General features: G+C 41.3%; 1 protein-coding gene across 6 annotated transcripts in view; it reads left to right on the top strand.

The window, feature by feature from the left end:
* The window catches only part of cntrl (centriolin), a 149,356-nt gene that overhangs the window by 27,246 nt on the left and 99,559 nt on the right, over nucleotides 1–22,551 (top strand). For all 6 annotated transcript variants that reach the window (XM_070862591.1, XM_070862588.1, XM_070862590.1 and 3 more), the window contains 4 exons: nucleotides 4,250–4,369; nucleotides 5,875–6,103; nucleotides 7,175–7,284; nucleotides 13,067–13,261. In XM_070862591.1, the coding sequence (XP_070718692.1) occupies nucleotides 4,250–4,369; nucleotides 5,875–6,103; nucleotides 7,175–7,284; nucleotides 13,067–13,261 (654 nt within the window). The remainder of the gene's footprint in view (nucleotides 1–4,249; nucleotides 4,370–5,874; nucleotides 6,104–7,174; nucleotides 7,285–13,066; nucleotides 13,262–22,551) is intronic.

The following is a 22,551-nucleotide window of genomic DNA, read 5'->3' as shown; positions in this document are numbered from 1 at the left end:
TTGGGGGGGAAAAAAACCTCAAAAAATGTGGAAAGAGCAGTGCATGGGATTCAAGTGGAGTTAGCAGAAGCACAATGGACCTTCTGTGCTGAAATTTCCACAATTTTTATATCGAGTTTACAAAATGTTGTGGGTGATACAGAATTCAAAATCATAGGCCCAGAATTTCCTGGAAGGTTTTAGTGTAACTATAGTGTAAGAGTGGCTTTGCAGCAGTTTTTTTTTTAATACAAGGAAATTTCTGTGCAACTGATTTATATCAGTTTTGCACCAAAACATCGGTTATGCACAAATTTTCTGTTCTGCATAATAATGGAAGCGAAAGAGGAGCAGCAGTGGCAAGAAGCTCCGAGAGCGAGGCACCATTACCGAAGGTACTAACAGTGTAACCACTAGCACAGCGACACAATCGACGAGAAATTCCTTAGCTGCTCCCATACCGCTGGCACGACTTTACTGCAAGTGCAGTGGAAACCCCATTTATGTGTGAATGGGGTTTCCCTTAAACTTCTTGCAAAGTAACATCGGTGGAGCGGGAGCACTTCCAAAGAATTTACTGGCCATTATCACTCAAATGTAAAACTGCATCTGGTAGAGATGTTGATCTGAAAAGAAAGCTGTGAATAATTCAAACTTTTAACAATGGGTGTAGGATGCTGCCCAAATTGACACTGGTGAAAATGTACAAATGAATCTTTGTTACTGGACATAGCAATGGAGCTGCTGCCTTTTCACTTGCAAGTAGAAATGAGAGTCTAAACAAGAAATACGTTCCTCTCCAGTAGGCCTGCTGGTAAAATGTTGGGGAATCTTAACTGGACAACAGTGAGTTCAAACTCTGATTTAACTGAGATTCACACTTCCTTCCCCTCATTATGCAAGTTTTGGTGGTTTTTGGCAGACCACTAAATGATGCAGCACTGTTGCTGCCAAACATCATAGTGCTCAACTTAACACCCCACACATGCAAGTTGCCTGATTTTACATAAAAAGTTCATGAACCAGAATGCAGACACATGCAATAAGTCTTTATTTTCTATGGGGAATGTACCATTTTTTTAAATAGTTTATCTACAGTGTGTCCTTTATTTAAAATTGTAGTTGACTTTCAGGCACTAAACTCTTAGTTATTCAAATGAGATTAGACAACAAATGTTACGTTTTGTTTGGCCTGATGTGATACCTTTTCTCTTACCTTATTTGGGATCTATGGACAGGGCAAAGAAAAATGGGCAGTGCACAACCATTCTCTAGTATAAAAAGCTGTTCTCAGATTTCATATGAAATGTATTTTAATAACCTTTTTGGTCAGTATGGTTAAAATGATGTATCTGAGCTTGAAACCCTGCTGAGAGTTTCAGATGATGCTAAAGGTCTGTGCCTCAGATGAATGTGCTTACACAAATCTGATAATGTGTAATGGGAGTGTCGTATCATCAGTTGTATATGGCTTTCAGGTGCTCAAAAGTGTAACCAGAGCTGAAGAATTAAAATCAATTTTGCCTTCAGTTCTGGAGGGGAAAAAGTGCTGTGTACGCTTACACTTTTTACAGATTTTTGCAATTTGTGCTGACTACCTGTGCTTGCTTTTCTCCCTTTAGCTGGTATCATTTGTTGTTCACAACGCCCTCCCTGCTGCGCGCTGCATCTCTGTTCCCCAGTGAAGGTAGCCTGTGGAAAAAAAAAATGTACAGCTCATCTATTTTTGTCATCAGCTGATCTATCTGCATGTTGAACTGTAAAGAGTTTTTGTTTAAACAAAAACAAATGCACCGTACTTTGTGCACTGATCTTTTACTTGTGTGCAGTGAGCACAACAGCATAGCATGTATGGAAATGCTGGCAGCTGCAAGGTTCTTTTGTTTTATTTTTAAGCAACTTGTTTTTAACTGAAAAGTTTTTCTAAAACTGGTAATTTGTATGATTCTCAAACCTTATTATATTGACTCTTCCATTTTACTCTCTTACCTGTTGCTTTTCTTCAGTTTTTCCTGCCGCTGTCTATTGAGGCCTTACTGCACGCTTGCCTTCAGGTATCACAGCATGTAGCACTCCTGTTGCATGCAGCAGGGATCACACACAGGATTTCAGTGGCTGGGATGCAAAAACATACCTGAAGCTTCCTAATGATAAAACATTACGTAAATGGTAGAACAGAAGACAATATATGTTGTGCTTAATGCAATTCGAAAACCCGGAGTCACCTGAAGACTTTACATTAGTGCTCTAAATCAGACCTGCTGTCTAAACTACTGGTCAGCTTGCAGAAATAAGAATTTTGCAGCAATCAAAATTAATACATTCGGTGAATGAATAAACATTGTACCATTCAATCATGTTGGGCTGAAATGGCTGAAGAAACTGCCATCAGTAGTGGTGCAAAGGGAAGGGATCCAGCTTTGGAAGACCAGCAGGCAAGTGCTGGGGATATAGGTCTGGAGAAGGTTTCATTGGGAGTGTTGAGGCTTTGGAGGAATTTGAATTGAGGACTGGGAAGTCGGTGGAGATTGGTGAGGACATGGATGAGTGGGACTTTGTGCGGGCAGGATATGTGCACCATAGTTTGAGTTTGTTTAGAGTTTAGCTAATGGAACTGATGGATTAGTTAAGATTTGGGTTTCTTTTGTTAGACTATTCTGTTAAGAATGGCGGATGAAATATTTTCAAAAATATCCCAAGTGTGATCTCTGTGTTCATTATTGTGATTTTTACTGTTTGTGTATGTGTGTGTGTGTGTGTGCTTGTGATTTGAAATGCATTGGGAAAGATTTGTATGACAAAGAACATGGAGAAATCTGTATTGTTATCTATTGAGTTGTTAAATACCAAAATTTGTTCATTTTAAGATAAGCTATATGCATACATTAAAATATTAGGATTTTTTGGATAGTAACTGCCATGTGAAAAACATGGGAATGGCCTATAAAATAATTCAGGAAATAATTTTAGGCTTTGAAATCATTTAGTATTGAAAGGATTTCTTTTCTTTTAATGCATTTGATTTGAATTGTTGAACTTTGCTCGTCGTGGAAATATCTGGCTGCTTGTCCTCATTGGATATGTTTTTACAATGTTGATTTAGTGAAAAATTATTTCTTCAGAAACTGAACATTTTAAAAAGAATCTTCAAAGAATAATAGTATGTTTGTTTCCAAGTGCTAGCCAAGAAGAAATTTTGCAGCAAATTATTATTAATTTCAATTAAATATGTTGGCCATTTTAATATTCTAAAGTGCAATCCTTTCTACACAGTACTATCCTTGGCTGACCGAATACATAACATCTGTGTTTATTATTAGGCCTTAAACTTTTGATAAACTTTAGATTTATAATCCTCTTAAAAATATTTGAATTGTTTTATATAATGTATTTTAGCTAATGCAAATGCTATATATATAGTAGCAGGTGCAATGGTCCAAGATTTACTCACATTAAATGTTGCTTGCTCTCCACAATTGGGTGTGCAGATTAATTAGTGCAGAGATTAACATTTCACTAACATGGCTAATCAATGAAGTAGAATCGATTAATTTAATTTTACATGCAATGGGTTTTCTTGATTGCACAAACTGCCTTAAATGTATCGCCCTTGACTCTCAACTAAGTCAGAATGTTGTGCGTTCAAGTTCCAGTTGAAAGATTTGAGCGCACAATCCAGGCTGACACTCCAGTGCAGTACTGAGGGAGTGCTGCACTGTTGGTGGTTCCATCTATTGGAGAAGTTAAACAGAGTCCCCGTCTGCCTTCTCAGGTGGACGTAAAAGATCCATGACCCTATTCAAAGAGCAAGGGAGTTCTCCCCTGGGTTTTGGCCGATATTTATCCCTCAACCAACATCACTAAAAGAGGTTATCTGGACATTATCTAATTGTTGTTTGTGGGAGCTTGCCCTGCACAAATAGACTGTTGCATTTCCCTACATTCCAACACTTCAAAAAGTATTTCCTGAGGCTATGATAGGCACTATATAAATGCAAGTTCTTTCTTTTTGTATCACTCAACAGAAATAAAGGAAATGGGTATCCATTTCAATTAGGGAGCATCACACCTCCATTTATTGTCTCATGGTGGTTCTTATGTTGTCTCATCACCTGCTCTTCTGCCTTAACCAAAGGAAACATTCGGGGAGCAAGATTCGACTGCAGGAAGTCAAGAAGAGCACACTTTTTTTCAAAAAAATCATATTTACATTTGTCAGACATGATGAATGCTATGTTACTTGTTTTTCATATTTTTTTTTCCGTTACAGCTGAAGCAGAAGACAGCGGAGCTAACCAGGTCCTGTCATAAGCAGTATCAGCTGGAACAGGAACTAGCATTTTACAAGATTGATGCCAAGTTTGAACCACTGCATCACTTTCCAACTGAAGTAATGTACAACCTTACTTTATTAGGTTGCTTATCTATTGATAAAAAAACAATTCTGGGGGAAGAGGTGTCAATCTGAATGGAACAAAAATAAAACATACAATTACTTGTCCTATTTTCTAAATTGAACTGTTTGCGTATCCAGCAGTTCATACATTTACACCGTGGCTTGTTTTTTAGCTGATTATTCCGTCACACTCCTGGCTGGCCTCCCATGTTCCACCCTACGTAAACTTGAGGTCATCCAAAACTCGGCTGCCTGTGTGCTAACTCGCACCAAGTCCCATTCACCCATCACCCCTGTGCTTGCTGACCTACAATGGCTCCCATTTAAGCAACGCCTCAATTTCAAAATTCCCATTCTTGTTTTCAAATCCCTCCATGGTCTGGCCTCTGCTTATCTCTAATCTCCAGCCCCACAACACCCCCTCCCCCGAAATATCTGCGCTCCTCTAATTCTGCCCTCTTGAGCATCCCTGATTATAATTCGCTCAACCATTAGTGGCCGTGCCTTCTGTTGCCTAGTCCCTAAGCTCTGAAATTCCCTCTCTAAACCTCTCTGTCTCGCTACCTCTCTTTCCTCCATCAAGACGCTCCTTAAAACCTACCTCTTCCTGCCCTAATTTCTCCTTATGTGGCTCGGTGTCAAATTTTTAATCTTGTAATACTCCTGTGAAGCGCCTTGGATGTTTTACTATGTTAAATACGCTAGATAAATACATGTTGCTTTGGGTATATCATCTTCAACAAATTGATTATTGGCTACCTTTTAAACATAAAAATGCAAACTCTAAATATAGCAACGCACAGTACGGCTTCATAGGATTTGTTTCCAAAGAAATCATTAAACGTACACACTATGCTCCACTTGGACAATAAAGTAGCAGGGAAGGATTTATTCTAACATGATCATGGAGTGGTAATTTGAAATAAAAATGTTGTGAATTTCCTGATTTTTGACTTGAGGGAGAAGGAAATGAAGTGGAATGCACAACAGAAGCTTATTCTCCACCTGAGAGCAGGGGAAAATTAGTGTGCAACTTACAACTGGTTCTTGAATATCTCCTGGCAACCAATTTGAGTGATTCTAGCCAGAGTTCTGGCAGCATGTCAATAAACCTGCTCAGCTGCAGAATGCTGTGTGGCATGTAAAAAGGTGGGGGAGGGAGAAGAAATCACATTTTCTGGAGCGAATTATCATTATTATTGTAGAATCTGAACACAATCACCAATGCTTTACTTTTCACACTATTTTTCGGTTACAGATTTACACTCCTATTTTCATGTGCCCTTTCAGCCCTTTTTTGGTACTTAATAAACACTTTGTTTTGATATTTAATATTATTTTCTATTTATATCACAGTGCTTTTACCAAAAATGTCATTAATGTTCTTTTCACAATTTCTTTGAGCATAGCTTAGTTTTCTTATTTCGTGCAAAAGGTCACTGGATCTTAGATTTAATAATTTGTATAATAAATAGATTTTTAATTGAATCATTTTACAGAAATTTGAATTTGAAGATCTCCCTAATGAGAGCCCATACATTGGAAAGGCCAGGTACAAGAGAAACCTCTACATCCAAGAGGAACATATCGCTGACCCAGCACAGCTTGGAAAAGTTGGAAAAATTCAGTTTGATGAGGATGATCAGGCAAAAAATGAAGAAATGAGAGCAAAACGTCATCAAGCACTGGATATACAGCTGGAAGACAAAGAGAAGAAAATTCAGCAAGGTAGAGTTCTAGAATTATGCTCTTCAATTGCTTCAGTTTTTAACTGAAAGATCCATTAAAGTTGTAAAAAGAAAATCATTTTTTAAGTTAGAAACGATGCAAATTTTTAATGAGTGAAGGTCTCACGAACGCTTCAATTTATTATTTATTTTAATATCCCAAACCTATCTGTGTTAAATGGACCACAGGGCATCATAAAAAGCCTTACAAACCAGGAAACTCCCAGTTTCAATCCTTGGTCTAGCTAATCTTGGCAAGAGCAGAGGTGTGAGCACTCACGATTGGCTTTGGAGTACCTGGTTAATGAAGGATAAAATCAGCAATACTTTCAACTACTGATTGCTATCCAATGACCCTTTCTGGAAAGTGTACTTGGGGGAGGGGGGCGCTGTTGGCTGAGGTGTGGATCAGTGTGATTCCGCCCACTGGTTGAACAGTTCATCAACATTCACTAGCTAGTCTGACATTAAAAACGACCACCTAAGTGAGGTAGCACCACTGGAACCCTTTTTCATTTCTTTAAAATTATTACATAAAGTTCAAATCATGAGAAACTTCTTTTAGTCCTGAACCAGTAGATTTTCTGAAAATAAATGAGTTTTGAACTTGTATTCGACAACTGAGTTCCCTTTCTCATCGTTGAAATTTATGAAGTAAAATAAAATCACTTTTCAAATGGTTTCATTTTTAATATGAAACTGCCAAGTTCTATGGCAATGATGGTGCTATACTGTAATTTTGAAATTGATGCAGTGCCACATGTACAGTATAACCGGATCATTATAAAGGCATGAGAATTTTAAAACATTATTGTAAGTTGTATTTTCACATTTTTATATCTCAAAGGGACTGTGAAGCAGCAACTATAAAGTAGGAGTATAACTTGTACACTATTGATTGAGGGAGTGGATTCAATTGCATTAAATTTTATAGATAAAACAAAATAAAAATTTCCCAGTGTACTATGATTTTGTTTTGTGTTTTAACTGCAACTCTCAAAGAAAATACAAGTAATAATTCTGTTTAATTTCCACATTTTTCACAAGCTGTTTTTATTGTCATTTTTCATAGCTGAAGAGTCGTTAAGGCAACTACAGAGTGAAAAAGAAAAGACACAACAGCAAGTTTTGAGAACCGTTGAAGAGCTTAAAAATCTGGAGGAGATAGTAGCGCAAAAACAGGTGTGTATGGGTTAATAAAGGTTTAAATGTCTAGAACCTACAAACCTACAGTTAGAGATTAATTTTGGCCAAGCCTGTTTTTCAGCACACTTACCGGAGTTGCGCCGCTTATTTACGTTCCTGGATGCGCCAAAAAATAATGTTGTAACTTTGGCCGCTGTCTGGCCTCTTCACTGCAGTCGTGCAGTGTGGCCAGTTGTTCTGCGCTGGAAAATGTGCTGGGACGTCTGCATGTGCGCAGTGGTGATTCGTGATGTCCGCGCATGCGCAGTAGCGTGCAACAACATGTTATTTTGGTGGAGCCATCCTTGGAAGAATACTATAGAGAAACTGGGGTAACAGCTGTTGAAAAGTGCTGGATGTGGGGTGATGAGTTGTGTAGATTTGCTTACAATACTTCATTTTCTTTTGTTATGATGATCATTCTACAAAATGTTATATTTTCTCTGTAAATGTTTGCCCTGTACCTGCCATCATTTTTTTTTTAAAAAGACCTAAGATGAGGAGTATTCTATTCTCAGCTATTAACTTGCAATTAATTAATTGTAGATAAAATAATTTCAAAGTATTAAGATGCAGATGGCTGAGTGAGCCCCGGTGCAATCGATCGATTTAGTGCGCCTGCCTGCCGATGATGTCTAAAAGATCGATCGCACCAGGAGGCCACTCGGCAAGGGCTAGGAGCAGGCAGGAGAAATGAGCACCATCAGTTCTCCTGTCCGCCCCAAGCCCTGGCCGAGTGGCCTCCCGGTACGTTGTCCCGCTCCTAGCCCAGACCGAGTGGCCTCCTGGGGTTGGTTTAGGTGCAGGTGTTCTCCGCTTCCTGCCCCTATCCCAGGCCGAATGGCCTCCGATGTACCTACCTGTGCCAATTTCTTTAACTCGCCAAGGGTTTTCTGAAGTGGCCACATACGCTGGCCTAAGTAGAAACGGAGTACCTATTAGCTGGCCAAAGTTGCCTAAATGGGCAGAACTGGCATAGGTGGCTGGTAACGCCCCCTTTTGAGAAAAAAAACGAACCTAAAAAAATCGTAACTGAGTTACGCAGGTGCAAATTGATTGGGAAAACTGGGGATTTTTAAGTTACGCCAGAAAAATCAGGTTACTCCAAAAAAAAACGGAGCAACTCCTGGCCAAAATTGAGCATATGTCACCAGCAATGTTCCCTTTAAGATGTGCAGCTGTCCGGAGCTCCCATGCAACTGGTTCACCAGCTTTTAAATATAAAGACCGCGCATGCATGGATTTTTGAATGGGCCATGCAGCACCTTAAAGGCACTCCAAAAAAATTAGAGGGAACATTGGTTACCAGTGAGGCTTTTCAATGTGGACAAACTCATCATCGTCATAGGTAGTCCTTCGAAATCAAGGAAGACTTGCTTTCACTCTAAAAGTGAGTTCTCAGGTGACTGTACAGTCCAATACGGGAATTACAGTCTCTGTCACATGCGGGACAAACAGTGGTTGAAGGAAGGATAGGTGGGGGAGTCTGATTTGCTACATGCTCCTTCTGCTGTGTGCGCTTGATTTCTGCATGCTCTCGGCGATGAGACTCGAACTGCTCAGCGCCCTCCTGGATGCTCTTCCTCCACTTAAGGCGGTCTTGGGCCAGGGATTCCCAGGTGCTGGTGGGGATGTTGCACTTTATCAAGGAGGCTTTGAAGGGTATGTTGAAATGTTTCCTCTGCCCACCTGGGGCTTGCCTGCTGTGTAGGAGTTCAGAGTAGAGCGCTTGCTTTGGGAGTCTCGTGTCGGGCAAACTCAACTAGTGTGGTGGTTACAGCAACTATAAAGAAATACACAGCTGATGTCCATTCCTCTGTGTTTGGACAAGTGGGGTGAAAATTATGTTGGTGAGTTAATCTAATTACGTCGCAATTTGAAATCTCCTGTTAATGGTGTGAATCATAGTACCATCATTCTGAATGTACCTTCACAAGTATATTAAAAATAAATACTCATGAGATTTGTGTATTTTGAATATATAGGGCTCAATTTTCCCCAAAGCATTTTTTTGTTATGCCCAATTTTTTTTTTGGGGGGGTCCTTAAGTACGGCAAAAAATAATTGTAAGTTTCCCCGTTGGGTTTCTTTATTTTGTAGTGGCGTAACCAAAGATCGGGCTGCCATGGTAACCAGGGACACAATGTGAGCTGAGGCTGCAAAGTGAAGCATACAGCCAGCTCCCAACACATGAAAAGAATTGAAAAACTCATAGCAGCAACTTATCTCCAACCACGCCCGAAGGGCTTGCCAGTCTGGTCCCATTCTCCTGGTCCCCATTCTTGCGGTCTGGTCCCATTCTCGGTCCCTGGATATATTCTCTATCTCTCTCTAGCACTCGCTCGCTCTCTATATCTATATATGTTTTTCAATTCATTTAGTGTGTCTGGGCATGTGCTACATACGCTGGCCTACGCACAACTGGAGTCAAAAACATTTCAATCACCATCTAACTGATTTGCAAATTGGTAGTTTTAAGAGCAGTCTGATATTTTAGCACAGTTTCATTCCTATCTATCCAAATGCAGCAGAAGCATCTACAGCAATGGCTTCTCTTCCTGACCCCCAACCTCTCACTTCCAGAGTGTCTCAAATTTCCATTTTTGGGACCCTGCTCCTCTTCCTCATCTATAGACATGAAGTTTACTTTCATGTGTCTACTCTACCTCTCTAACTTTCTTGGAACACACAAGTACTTTGTACTGTTAAGCTTGTCCGACTGATATCAAGTCATGGTTGAACAATAACGTTCTCCACCTTATCAAGAAGACTGCAGCTGTGGATTCCGTCCCCCTGCCTGGCCATTTTCTGAGTGCAAAACCTAGGCATTCTATTTGACCCTGAGCTATGCTTTAATCGCCATATCACCGGTTTTCCACCTGTGTAATATTGCCAACCTTCACCCCTACCTCAGCTCCTTCATCACTAAAATAATTTTTATTATGTTTTTGTCACCTAGATTCAATTATTCAAAAACTGTCTCTTCTGGTCTCCCATCCTCCACAAATTTCAACCTGTTCAATAATGGCCTAGATTTTATGGTAGTAATGAGGGCGAGACTGTCGGCTTTCACCGTCATTACCCCTGTGAAACTGACATCAACTTCAGGATTTAGTGCATGCGCAGATAATCATGGTCAGTCATTCACAGCTCCACCACAGGTAGCATTGTGGAACTCCCCAGAGCCGGCAATCAATTGAAATTGCATAGAAGGACGAAAACTTCCCTTTTTACACTGGCATATCGCTTGGACCCCCTTCCCCTGAAACAGTTAAGCCTTATTGAAAGAGGTGTAATTAAGTTTTTAATGGCATATTGAATGCTGAATCTGTGCATTTTACTTCCTGATTTGCTGTCTGTAATTGGCTGCTTCACCAGCTTGATGACATCATATTTTGCTGGATGCTGGAGATTCGCTTGATTTGCCACCAGCTTCAAACAGAAATCAGGAGAGCTGAAATCAATGCCACAGAGATCGCTAGATCTTTGTGGGCAATTTCTTAGGTCAGCGTGAGCGCCGTCACTTCGCCGCTGTCTGCAATTTCCGGGCCAGTATTTGTTTGTACAACATAATATATAATGTGCCAGCTACTTGTTTGAGGTCAATGACTTTCCACGAAAATAAGTTCCTCCTAACATTTAACCTAGTTCTACGTTTGCGTATCTTATAATGCAACCTATCTGATTCCTCTCAGCAGTTTGTAAATCGCTACAATAATTTGAATTTACCTAATTAAAAGTATAAGTCAGGATTGAAACTAAAATTTACAATCATGCACCATACCCAAGACTACCTGTGACAAACGCCTCCGAAAATCCGCTATTGTATATACCTATCTGTAATGTATTAAGAGTCTCGTGTACTACTCTACATTAGCCTTACTTCCTGTGTCCTGATTTTTTTTTTTTTGGTCTCGCCTTTTTATGTGAACATTTGCCTGTTATGTTGTAAGGACAGGCCTCTTTCTATTAGGTGAAACTGTTGTGCTTTCCCGCCAACCCTCCGAGGCCCTCTGCCTCTGATATCCAGAGAACTCCAGTCTGACCACGGCATAGTAATAAAGTAACAATATATCGAAATGAATTTGATTAAATTATGCTTTAATATCCTGTACAAAAATAACACATGTTCCCTGATGATAGTGAAGGATAATTAAAGGTTTTCTGTTTTGCTTTCAAAATCCAACACTTTTTTTTAAAGAAAATTCAAATTAGGTGAGGAAATAAACTTTGTCGTGCTTCCCCTTTGTTGAATAAGTGTTAGTAATTGGAATGTTTATATTCTCAAGTGATAATTAGAGGTTTTTTATTTGCTTTCAAAATTCAACTGATTTTCTAAAAGTTAATTCCAATTATGAAAGATATTTTGTGTTTCTTTTTCTTGCAGCATAATACATTTTCTAAAATTTATAATATACAATTTGAACAGCTAAAGTTACAAGTGTGTAATTAGTACAGTGGGTCACATTTTCTCACCCCTCTCATACATACACTCACTCATATATACTCTCTGTTTCCAAAAGGTATTCTATACTCAGCTTAATTGTTCTTGTTAATTTTTCAAGTCATCCAAGAAACATTTGCTGTTTCTTCTTTACTAATGTCCAAATCATATTCTGTTTGAAAGTTTCCTATTGTTTGTCTTCTGTCTTGTCTGTCAATTTGTCATTCCAGTTTACCTGGGACTATTCCCTTATTATCTCCTTAAAATTTAAAATTGTAAAAAATCTTTTCTATAAGAATGCGACTGTTGCAAATGAAATGCAGTAGTTGCGTATGCACAGTTCATGTTTTTTTGATTGCTCGCTAACTGGGGAAAATAGATTGCTGCCGGATTGAACAGTGTCAGGGAAAGAAAATACTAATTAAAAGTTGAATTCATGTTTCTGTCAGCTTATGAAAGTTAACTTTTTTTTAATCCGTTAAATAAAAGTGAAAAGTTAAATGTTTTTCATTTCAGTATAGGTATTTATTCATCAATATGTCATATCTAAAACCGGAGTAATTAGTGTTTTGAAAATTAATTTTAAATTATTTTACTTGCTAAACAAATTTTAGGATTTTTCAACATTTGTAAAAATCAACTCTGAAGAGTGCCAAATAGGAGGTACAGATGAGGTTTTGATCATCAAAACTATATATTTTTAAAAGTTGACTGCGTCCTGCCTGCAGGTGAAATTGTAGGTAGCAGTGGAAGACCTAATGAGAGTGAAAATATAAATTGGAAACCAAGCACAATAATTTTCTAAAATTCCGTTTAAAGCAAGTTCTTAATCTTAAATTAATTATATACTGTAGTAATATATCACACTGCAGTAATATATCGCACCCTATCACGTCAAAATGCTTTACACAGTTGTGGTTATGCAGGCTCATTGAAAGTGTAGTGTTTCTCCACACAAAAGGAAGGCAGTTGCGTCTGAATCATCTTGGCCTTCTCTAGTGCATGTCCTGGTAGAGGCCTGAGAGCCAGTTGCCTGCCGACCTTTTAATTGGGAAATGATGCATGAAAATTTAAAAGGAAAGAAGGGATAACTTAATTGTGGGATGAATACAAAATAAAAATTAGAGATGGACTTGTAGTTAGGAGATATGATTACCAATGAACAAATGGCAATCTAGATGCAATATCCTTGAAGATTATTAGGGAAATTATTATATGTGATAACTAAGATTTTGAAAAGGCTGGTTTGAGAGCTTGCATATGGAATCAGCCTGAAAATTACCTGAGTGATGTATTCTGTTCTGTGTAATGTCATCCTTTCAATTCTTTGCATAGATTTCAGAAGTTGGGAAGGAGCTGCTCCACGAGCAATTGGCACAGAAGATCAAGCAGATTAACCAATTGCGTCAGGAGGCCGAGAAAGTGGAGCATCAGATGGAAAGATGGCATAAGGAGATGGAAAAAAAGCAGCACGAGATTGCTGATCTAGAAAAGGTCCTGGAGTCTGTTGATCCGAAAGACCCGCGACATGTGAGTAGAAATTAAAAAGAGAAACAATGTGGACATCTTGCCTTTAATCAAGTTTCCAAGATTGTCATTTTCCTTCGCTTATAGTGGGGGAGGGAAGGAGAGAAGTAATTGGAACTGAGGCTGAAACTTTTTCTGCACTGGATGCACAACGTCACACTTAGCAATCCAGACAATGGACAAAACTCATCATAGTTTCAGTTCTTGTATTTAATAGTCAGGGCTGTCCAGAGCATATGTCCCAAAATAATACCAAACTATATAGCCTGACCATGTACAAATCTAACCACCTAATTGGTTAATATAACTTTGCACATTCAATTAAGTAGAAGCAAAATCTACTTTTCTGATTGATGCATGGTGTAAAGAATTGAATACTTAAGAGAAAGTAATGATTTGAGCTAATTTTTGTGTATGTGGGCCTCCTTAGCAAGGTTTAGTTCTTTGAGTCTAAGAGCTTAAATAACATGCTACTTGTATAGTGCAAACCTGTGCTGTTGTCATATTTCTTTCACTAAGTCTGCAACAATTTTGTAAAGGAAGCACATGTAAAACTGATGCAGGTCAATAAGGAATTTTATTTTAATGGTCAATTAAAAAAGCAAACTTCAAACGTAATTTCACAGCAGTAATAATTCAGGCGGAAGCTTTTAATAAAGTACAGACTCCAACTTAATCATTAACTCATCATCATGGTCAGTCCCTCGGAATCGAGGAAGACTTGCTTCCACTCCTGAAGTGGGTTCTTTGATGGCTGAACAGTCCCATACGAGAGCCACAGACTATGTCACAGGTGGGACAGGTAGTCGTTGAAGGAAGGGGTGGGTGAGAGGGACTGGTTTGTCGCACGCTCTTTCCATTACCTGCATTGAGACTCAAGGTGCTGAGCGCCCTCGCGGATGCACTTCCTCCATTTAGGGCAGTCTTGGGCCAGGGACTCCCAGGTGTCAATGGGGATGTCGCACTTTATCAGGGAGGCTTTGAGGGTGTCCTTGTAGCATTTCCACTGCCCACCTATGGCTCTTTTGCCGTGAAGGAGCTCCGAGTAGAGCACTTGCTTTGGGAGTCTCGTCTGGCATGCGAACTATGTGGCCTGCCCAGCGGAGCTGGTCAGTGCTTCAATGCTGGGGATGTTAGCCTGGGCGAGGACACTGATGTTGGTGCGCCCGTCCTCCCAGGGGATTTGTAGGATCTTGCGGAATCATCGTTGGTGATATTTCTCCAGCAACCTTGAGGTGTCTGCTGTACCTGGTCCATGTCTCTGAGCCATACAGGAGGGCAGGTATTACTACAGCCCTGTAGACCATGAGCTTGGTGGCAGTTTTGAGGGCCTGCTCTTCAAACACTCTTTTTCTCAGGCGGCCGCAGGCTGCACTGACGCACTGGAGGCGGTGTTGGATCTCGTCGTCGATGCCTGCTCTTGTTGATGGGAGGCTCCTGAGATATGGGAAGTGGTCCACGGTGTCCAGGGCCGTGCCGTGGATCTTGATGACTGGTGGGCAGTGCTGTGCGGTGAGGATAGGCTGGTGGAGGACCATTGTCTTACAGATGTTTAGCATAAGGCCCATGCTTTCGTACGCCTCAGTAAATACGTCGACTATGTCCTGGAGTTCAGCCTCTGTGTGCAGACGTAAGCGTCGTCCGCATATTGTAACTCGACGACAGAGGTTGGGGTGGTCTTGGACCTTGCCTGGAGACGGCGCAGGTTGAACAGGTTCCCACTGATCCTGTAGTTTTGTTCCATTCCAGCTGGGAGCTTGTTGACTGTGAGGTGGAGCATGGCGGCGAGCAAGATTGAGACCCAACCAGCAGAGGTGGACGACCTAATTGAAATCATTATAAGCTGCTTGTCCGACTTTCTTTCCCCGCCTACATTTCAAATTTCCCTGCATAGCCACGGGATTCACGCAGCTCGGGAACCACATCTGTCAACCTGAGGTGGGAGTTGAGTGGCCTTTGCTCCAGCATCGAATGTACTATAAAAGTTCTGACCTCACAGCTGATCACTTTCCTCCGGCAGAAGCTGTTGCTGACTACATTGCCAGCACAGAATTAACTTTCTGCAGGTTACAAGTCTTTCCAGCAAAGTCTCTATCCAGTGTCACCTCATTGGAAGAAACTCTCTCACCATTGACAGACTGGTTCTGTCAGCTCTACTTGACTTGCCATCAATTCCATCAGCATAGGTGCCGTCTATACTGTCTCAACTTGGTCCTCAGAATCTGAACATGATGAGCAATAACACCACCTGATGCTGCATAGGACAGAGGGCATCAGCACCCAAGCACATTGCTGCGAGGGATGGCCGCATCATGGCCAGATTTACTTGACGTTACGCTGTACGCCCATGTGGCTGCCACATGCTGCGCCAGGTAGGCACCACCCCACAGCAACACCATAAAGGATCCCTACAATAACCAAGCCATTCCTTTCACACTGACTACCATTGCTGGAGGTTCCGTTGCGTCTCACCAGTCACCAACTCACTAAGCCACTTCCAAAGCTGCACACACGTGTCCAAGATGGGAAAGTGATGAAAATAAAGATTTTAATGGTTGACAATGCATGAAAGGAAACATGCCATTAATATTTACTAAACACCCAAATGGCTATTCTTGTGAATCTACTTGTGTGTCATCTTTCTCTTCCACATGCTTCTACGAGATGCTACCCCCGTGGCTTCAGCAGAGGTAGAGGCAGCCTAAACACATCCCTGCTGCAACTGCTTAGACACTCTGCAGACTTCCTCTGGATTTTGGAGCCTGTGATAGCCCCGCCAAAGTCTGCTCATCCTGCGACAGTGCAGGAGCAAACTTGGCCACCGCAATCTGGGGCTCCTACTGAAGGGTGCCAATGGCGAGAAGTGTAAGTGCTTTGAGAGGTACCTAGACTTCCCTCTCCCCTCGCACTGTCATCCCTTTCATGAGCGACCCACACCACCTGCAAGCCTCTGCCATCTATGCTCCATAGATGGCCATCTATTCTCTAGATATGAATATGCTCTTGAGTGGCGCATTAACTGCTTCATGTAGGTGGCCATGCCTGTGACATGCTGGTGCTCAAGTTGGAGATGGACTCTTGCTGCACCTCTAGGATCGCCCTCTTACTGGATGGCCCCAGAGGCTCAGCGTCTGTATGCAGCTGAGCAGAGCTGGGAGCATCCTGCCCCCCCCCCCCCTCCCCCCCCAGCGAGGAGTCTCCACTGTTGACCCTATCTTCACCATCTGCTCTTACTCCCTTGTGACTGACCCAGATCCTCCTGAACACATCCCTGCTGTTGATCTCCTGTAATTTGGAGCCACGCTCTTTTTGCCTCCTAGGGAGGTCTCTTTCGCCCATTGACCTCCCTGTGTGCTTTGACTCCCTCCACGAGGATATGGAGAGAGTCATCTGAGAACCTGGGTGCAGCCTTCTGCCTCTAGCCATTTATCCAACTTTTTAGAGCAATGAAAACCTCCAGTGTACTGCCTGCACACTCCTAGATGAGCCTTGAAATGCAGTGTGGCCATGACTCCATTTAAATATTCCGGCTGAAAATGCGACATGGATAACTTCATCAGACCTGTACCACTTAACTGGGCTGGGTAACACGCAGAACGGGCTTAAAAGGCCCCATTATATCAAAATCGCTTTCTGCAGCGGAAGCAGCAACAGGGTCGTGACCCACCATGCCAACCGCCATCACCCGACCGGCCCAGGTACAGAAAATTCCGGCCATTATTTCTCTTTCTGTACCTGATTTGGCATTGAATTCATCCACTCTAATTCACCCCCCTTCTCAGTCCTTCCTCTCGTTATTTCTCAATCCTTTAATCTCATTGGTAAGGAGATACACTGTTGTTCACCAAGGTCCCAGATTCCCTGTTGTCCTCGCTGCCCCGTTATCATCTCGCACTTCCAGCAACTTTGTGGCCAAAGAATTTTAAACCTAAACGTTGCATCAACAAGTCTAACTGAAGGGGGCACGCCACGAGATGCCCGTTCTAGCAAAATCTGGCCAAATCATTTAAGTGTAAATGAAAGTTGCACAGCATGGGGATGTAAGAGAAATTTGGCATTAGGGGTACCAGTGGGACAAGGGTTAAAGTGCTGGTTCCTGCACCGACCCATAAGGAGGTAAAAGGCCTCTCTTTGGCCTTGTACATTCCAGTACCAAGGCTCCAGAAGTTATCAATTCAATAATATTCCGACAGGATACGATGCGAGAACCTAAACAGACATTGATAAGACCTTGCGAAGAGGCTCGAGGCAGACTCATGGGCACCAAGGAGAATCAACAGATTCTGACCTAATGAAGTCATTCTAGTCACGGCCTAAGGTGGTCACGAGGATCTTGGCCTGTCGATCCAAAGTAGCACTAATAAGGTAGTCCAATTAGAGAAGTAGCACTGATAAGGTAGTCCAATTAGAGATCTAGGAAGGTCTTACCAGGGAATGGAGGGGTTTTTGAAATGTATAAAAGTTGTATGATTGTGCTGTTTGGGGAGCATCTCCACTCACAGGTGGCTGTGATGAGAGGTGTTCCCAGATGTTCGTAATAAAAGATCGTTATACCTTGCCATTCGTCTCTTGTCTGCTAACTCCGGGGACTGTTTCGTGGGTTGGGGCGAGCGTCGACCCTCTATATCAGGGGGCCCGCTCGTGGGAGGAGAAGTCTTCCCATTTTTCCCTTACAGGGAAAAAGGTATTTGTGTTTTTATGTTTTGATATAGGATTTCTTTTTGTAACACGCACATTTAATTCTTTGTAAAATTTTGCTGACTTTTGTGAAGGAACTATAGAAAATGCTTTGGTGCTTTTTGAAGTGTTACATGTTTGATATGGCTTTGAAGTTTGTATGCCAGGTTTGAAACTAAAAACTAAAATTGCATTTCTTAATGTACCTTGGCTACCTAGAAGTGGTTGTCAGGCAGTAATCGAACTGTAGTTCAGACTATCTCATAAACTGCAGGAGTGATGCTTGAGCAGTTTACAACCATGATCATCACTCTGAGATCACGAGATACAGGCGAGTGGGGTCATTCAGTCCACCTTGCCAGAATAAAAAATCTACATTCCATCCCATTATGTTGTCCAACTGACTCTTGAATGAGGTACTACTGTACCTGGAAGACCATTTCAAGTGTTTATTTTCGTTAATTAAGTTCTTCCTGTTAAGTTGTGTCCCTTTGTTCTAGCATCCTGGCATACCTTGAAGTAGTGCTCTGGATTAACCTTACATTTAATATCTTGTAAATTCCTTTCAAGGATGTGAAATCCAGTATTTTCAATCCTTCCTCACAACTTCATAACACTTTAGGAAGGACATGAAGGCTTAGGAGACGCTATAGAAAAAATTTGCTAGAATGGCTCCAGGGATGAGAGATTACAGTTACGCGGAGAAGCTGGGGATGCTCTCCTTGGAGCAGAGAAGGCTAAAGAGATTTGAGAGGTGTTTAAAATCATGAGTGTAGATGGAGAAACTGTAGATAGAGGTCGATAACCAGAGGGCACAGATTTAAGGTGATTGACAAAAGAACCAGATGCAACATAAGGAGTGACTAGTGGTTAGGATTTGGAACACACTGCCTGATAGGGTGGTGGATACAGATTCAATCGTGGCCTTCAAAGGGGAATTGGAGAAAAATTGCAGGGATATGGGGAAAGCGTGGGGGAGTGGAACTAGCTGAATTGCTCTTCAAAAGAGCTGGCACAGACTTGATGGGCTGAATGACCTCCTATGCTGTACTATTCTGATTCTATAACTCAATCCTTTGACACTAGGATCAGCCAGATGAGCCACTTACATGGCTTGAGTATTTCCCCTGTGTCTTGATTAACAAAACTGAACACAGTACTCAGAGTGACCCCAGTACTGTCCAGTTTTAATGTGATATTTTTTGACTTCTGCCCAAATAAACTAGCAATATAATTAAACATTCTATTTGCTTTTGAGATTGGGGCGGTGGATGGACCAGTTGGTCTCTTCCTGTCCTTTTTCTTATTTGTATTACTACTTGCATACATACCAACCATCTATGTTTTACAGAGTTTTTAAAGGCACTGTAGTGGGAACTATTGTGAGATCAGGAGATCTCATCACAATATGCACTGGTATTCAGAATTAAAGCAGTAGCAATGACAGGAGGGAGGAGCCTTTGAGCAGTGGAGAGGAAAGCTCGAGGGTGGTGCTGGAGAGGCTGGAGCAAAGGCCAAGAATGCAACTGGATGAGGAAGAGAAGAGTGGAAAACCTGAGAACAGTAGAGATGAAAGGAGTGGGGAACCCAAGAACAGTGTTGGAAAGGTGGGAGATGGCTGGGTGATGAGTACAGGAGGAATAGCATGAAATAAAAGGGAGGGGGAATGAGCGCTAATATGAACTGGTGTGGCTTGAAGGGAAAAGTGTTTCTGAACTGGGGATGTGTTGGAGGGGAGTGCTTCTTGTAAATGGGCTTTATTGGAGTGGAGAGTCTGAACTGGGGGGGCTACAAGAAGAGAGCATGTGAAAACAGTGAAGGGGTGAGTATATGTGAAATGGGAGACAGTGGAGGTGGTAGAGTGCCTCTGTCAACTGAGAAGTTGGAGTGTCTCTGAAGGGGGAAGAGTGACTGAGGTAGCTTTAGGGAAAATAATCTGTCAATTGCAAAGTAAAAAAAAAAGTGTTCAAAATTAGCCAAAATAAACAATGGACAAAAAACAGGGATGTGGGATTAAGCAAGACTGCTCTTTGAAAGAGCCAGCACAGGAATGATGGGCAGGATGACCTCCTTCTGTGCTGCATGTTTCTATGATCCTTATACAAAAAAGGTTAATGAATACAGACACCAGTCCAGAAGGAAGAGTATATTTACTGCTTTTTGCTCATTGCAGGCTTGTATACAGGCCGTTTTTGGAGAGCTGTTTTTCTGAAGCGGTTTGTCAGCTTTTAAAAGCATTCTAGCTTGACGTGTATCTACTTAGCGTTCTTTTATTTTCCATAATTTATATGTAGAATTCTTGGAGGGAAGTATTACTTTGTTTTTGATCCTGCTTTTTGGTCAATGGCAAGAATATTGGTCAAGCCACTCCAGTTGATTTGTGATGTAGCCTTGCTGAAGGATTAATTATTGAGAAATAGTCATTGCACATTTATCCAGTGTTAACTTGCCATTTAATACTGAAAAAAGATCAAATATTGTGAATAATTAGTTTGGCATACTGAATTATAAAATGTTTGCAAGTGATCATACCTGATTGGGTGGTACCGTACCTGACCATGCCATGCTTTCACCCTGGAATCTCAGTTTAAATCCACCCTAGTTTGATGGGTTGAAAGTCTGTGTTCATACTGTGTGTCAGCTGCTGAAGTATTGCATCACCTCCCCTGTTTTGAAAATTCATACCATTCATTGTGAAGACCATTAGAATCAATGGCACTTCTGTATTCAGCATTTTTCCATCCCACAATAGTACATATGGAGTGTTGTTCACTAGTTAATAGAAACGATACCATAAAACTGTACTGTCCGTGGTTAAAGGAAAATGTCATGACATCTGAATAATTTTTAATTGAGGTTTTTGGCATGCAAATTAAAAACTCCAGAAGTCCCTGATTGTTCTCAACAAAGAAAAAAATACATGCCTAAGAGCAAATATGATTACTGGTGATCATCATCATCAGAGGCAGTCCCTCGGAATTGAGGAAGACTTGCTTCCACTCACTTCAAGAGTTCTTTGGTGGCTGAACAGTCCAGTACGAGAACCACAGACTCTGTCACAGGTGGGACAGATAGTCGTTGAGGGAAGGGGTGGGTGGGACTAGTTTGCCGCAAGCTCTTTCTGCTGTCTGCGCTTGATTTCTACATGCTCTCGGCGATGAGACTCGAGGTGCTCAGCGCCCTCTCGGATGCACTTCTTCCACTTAAGACAGTCTTGGGCCAGGGACTCCCAGGTGCCAGTGGGCACTTTATCAGGGAGGCTTTGAGGATGTCCTTGTAGCGTCTCCGCTGCCCACCTTTGGCTCGTTTGCCGTGAAGGAGTTCCGAGTAGAGCACTTGCTTTGGGAGTCTCATGTCTGGCATGCGAACTACGTGGCCTGCACAAGTCTGCTTAATGGCATAGTGATTATGCTGCTTGTGTTGTATTGTGTGTACTGATCTGTGATGACCATAAAAAGATAACATTTTAGCAGTTTTTAAACTGCACTTGAAGACTGGTATGCAAAACTTTGTGCTTTGCTAAGACCTGAATTGTCACAACTAGTCAGTGAAAGAGTTAAATGCTAGCAATGCAGAATGAATGGAAGGGATAGCTTTGGGGCATTTTTTGTTGGTCTGATCAAAGTGCTGTTGTGTTCCATATGCTTAGAATGCAGAAGTTGTAATGTAACTCAATAGTGTCGACAGCTGTAGACCTAGCTCTAGCTTTTCCTTGTGAATCCAGTCTATTTGTGCAGTATTATTTTTAAGTGTAGCTAATCTAATGTGCAAAAATGTTATCAATATTAAAATGGTTTGAAAACTAATTTTTTTTCAAACGTTTATTTCTAGAAGAGTGATTGACTTGATGTGAATAGCTGTATTAAAACTCAAGGCCTATTCTTCCTGGCCAGTTCACAAAGTCGAATCATTCTTTGGAATCATGCCAAGAAGCATGGAGAATAATTAGGATAAGCTGCTGCATGCATTAATTGATATAGTTGTTCAATTATGTGGCTCGTCGATGATTTGTACTGTATCTTGTTAAGACTTCAGAGACTTAACCAACATTTCAGTTGATCTCATGTGTGAAATATTCTTGGTCTGGTTTGTGTGCCTTTGTGGCAGGCAGTTAGCAGTACTGTGGGCTGTCGTATTTCACAACTAGGAGCTCAGCCTCTGGGGAGATTAGAGAGGCAGTTAGATCAGCTATTTTTGATTGGCTGCACAAAGCACTTCCTGTGTTGTGATTTGAAGCATGTGGCATAATTGCAATTCTCCGGAAAACGAACAGGCTGATCTCTATCATGCTCTGACTGTAATGTTTTAAAAGTAGTGAACGAAGAAGCTCTGACTAAAGTTTGAAGAAGTGACTTGAAGCTGCAAGGGCTGGAAGTCAGCAAAATCAATGTGAGTAACGAGAACAGGAAGCTTGAGGGGAAGCGAGCTGGCTGAGGCATTTGACTTGCTATTCATTTGTACAGAGTAGAGGAACTTACTTTATTTATAATTACAAACTTTTTACATTTATCTGTAGCAGATTCACTAGGCTGAATTTAAAGGATTGTTTGGAATTACATAAAATATAAATACATTTATAGTATAGATGCCTATTCCTGTTTACCAGCTACGTAGTT

The sequence above is a fragment of the Pristiophorus japonicus genome, chromosome 20 (assembly GCF_044704955.1).
Source record: "Pristiophorus japonicus isolate sPriJap1 chromosome 20, sPriJap1.hap1, whole genome shotgun sequence".
NCBI lineage: Eukaryota > Metazoa > Chordata > Chondrichthyes > Pristiophoridae > Pristiophorus > Pristiophorus japonicus.
This window is presented reverse-complemented; position numbering and strand designations above follow the sequence as displayed.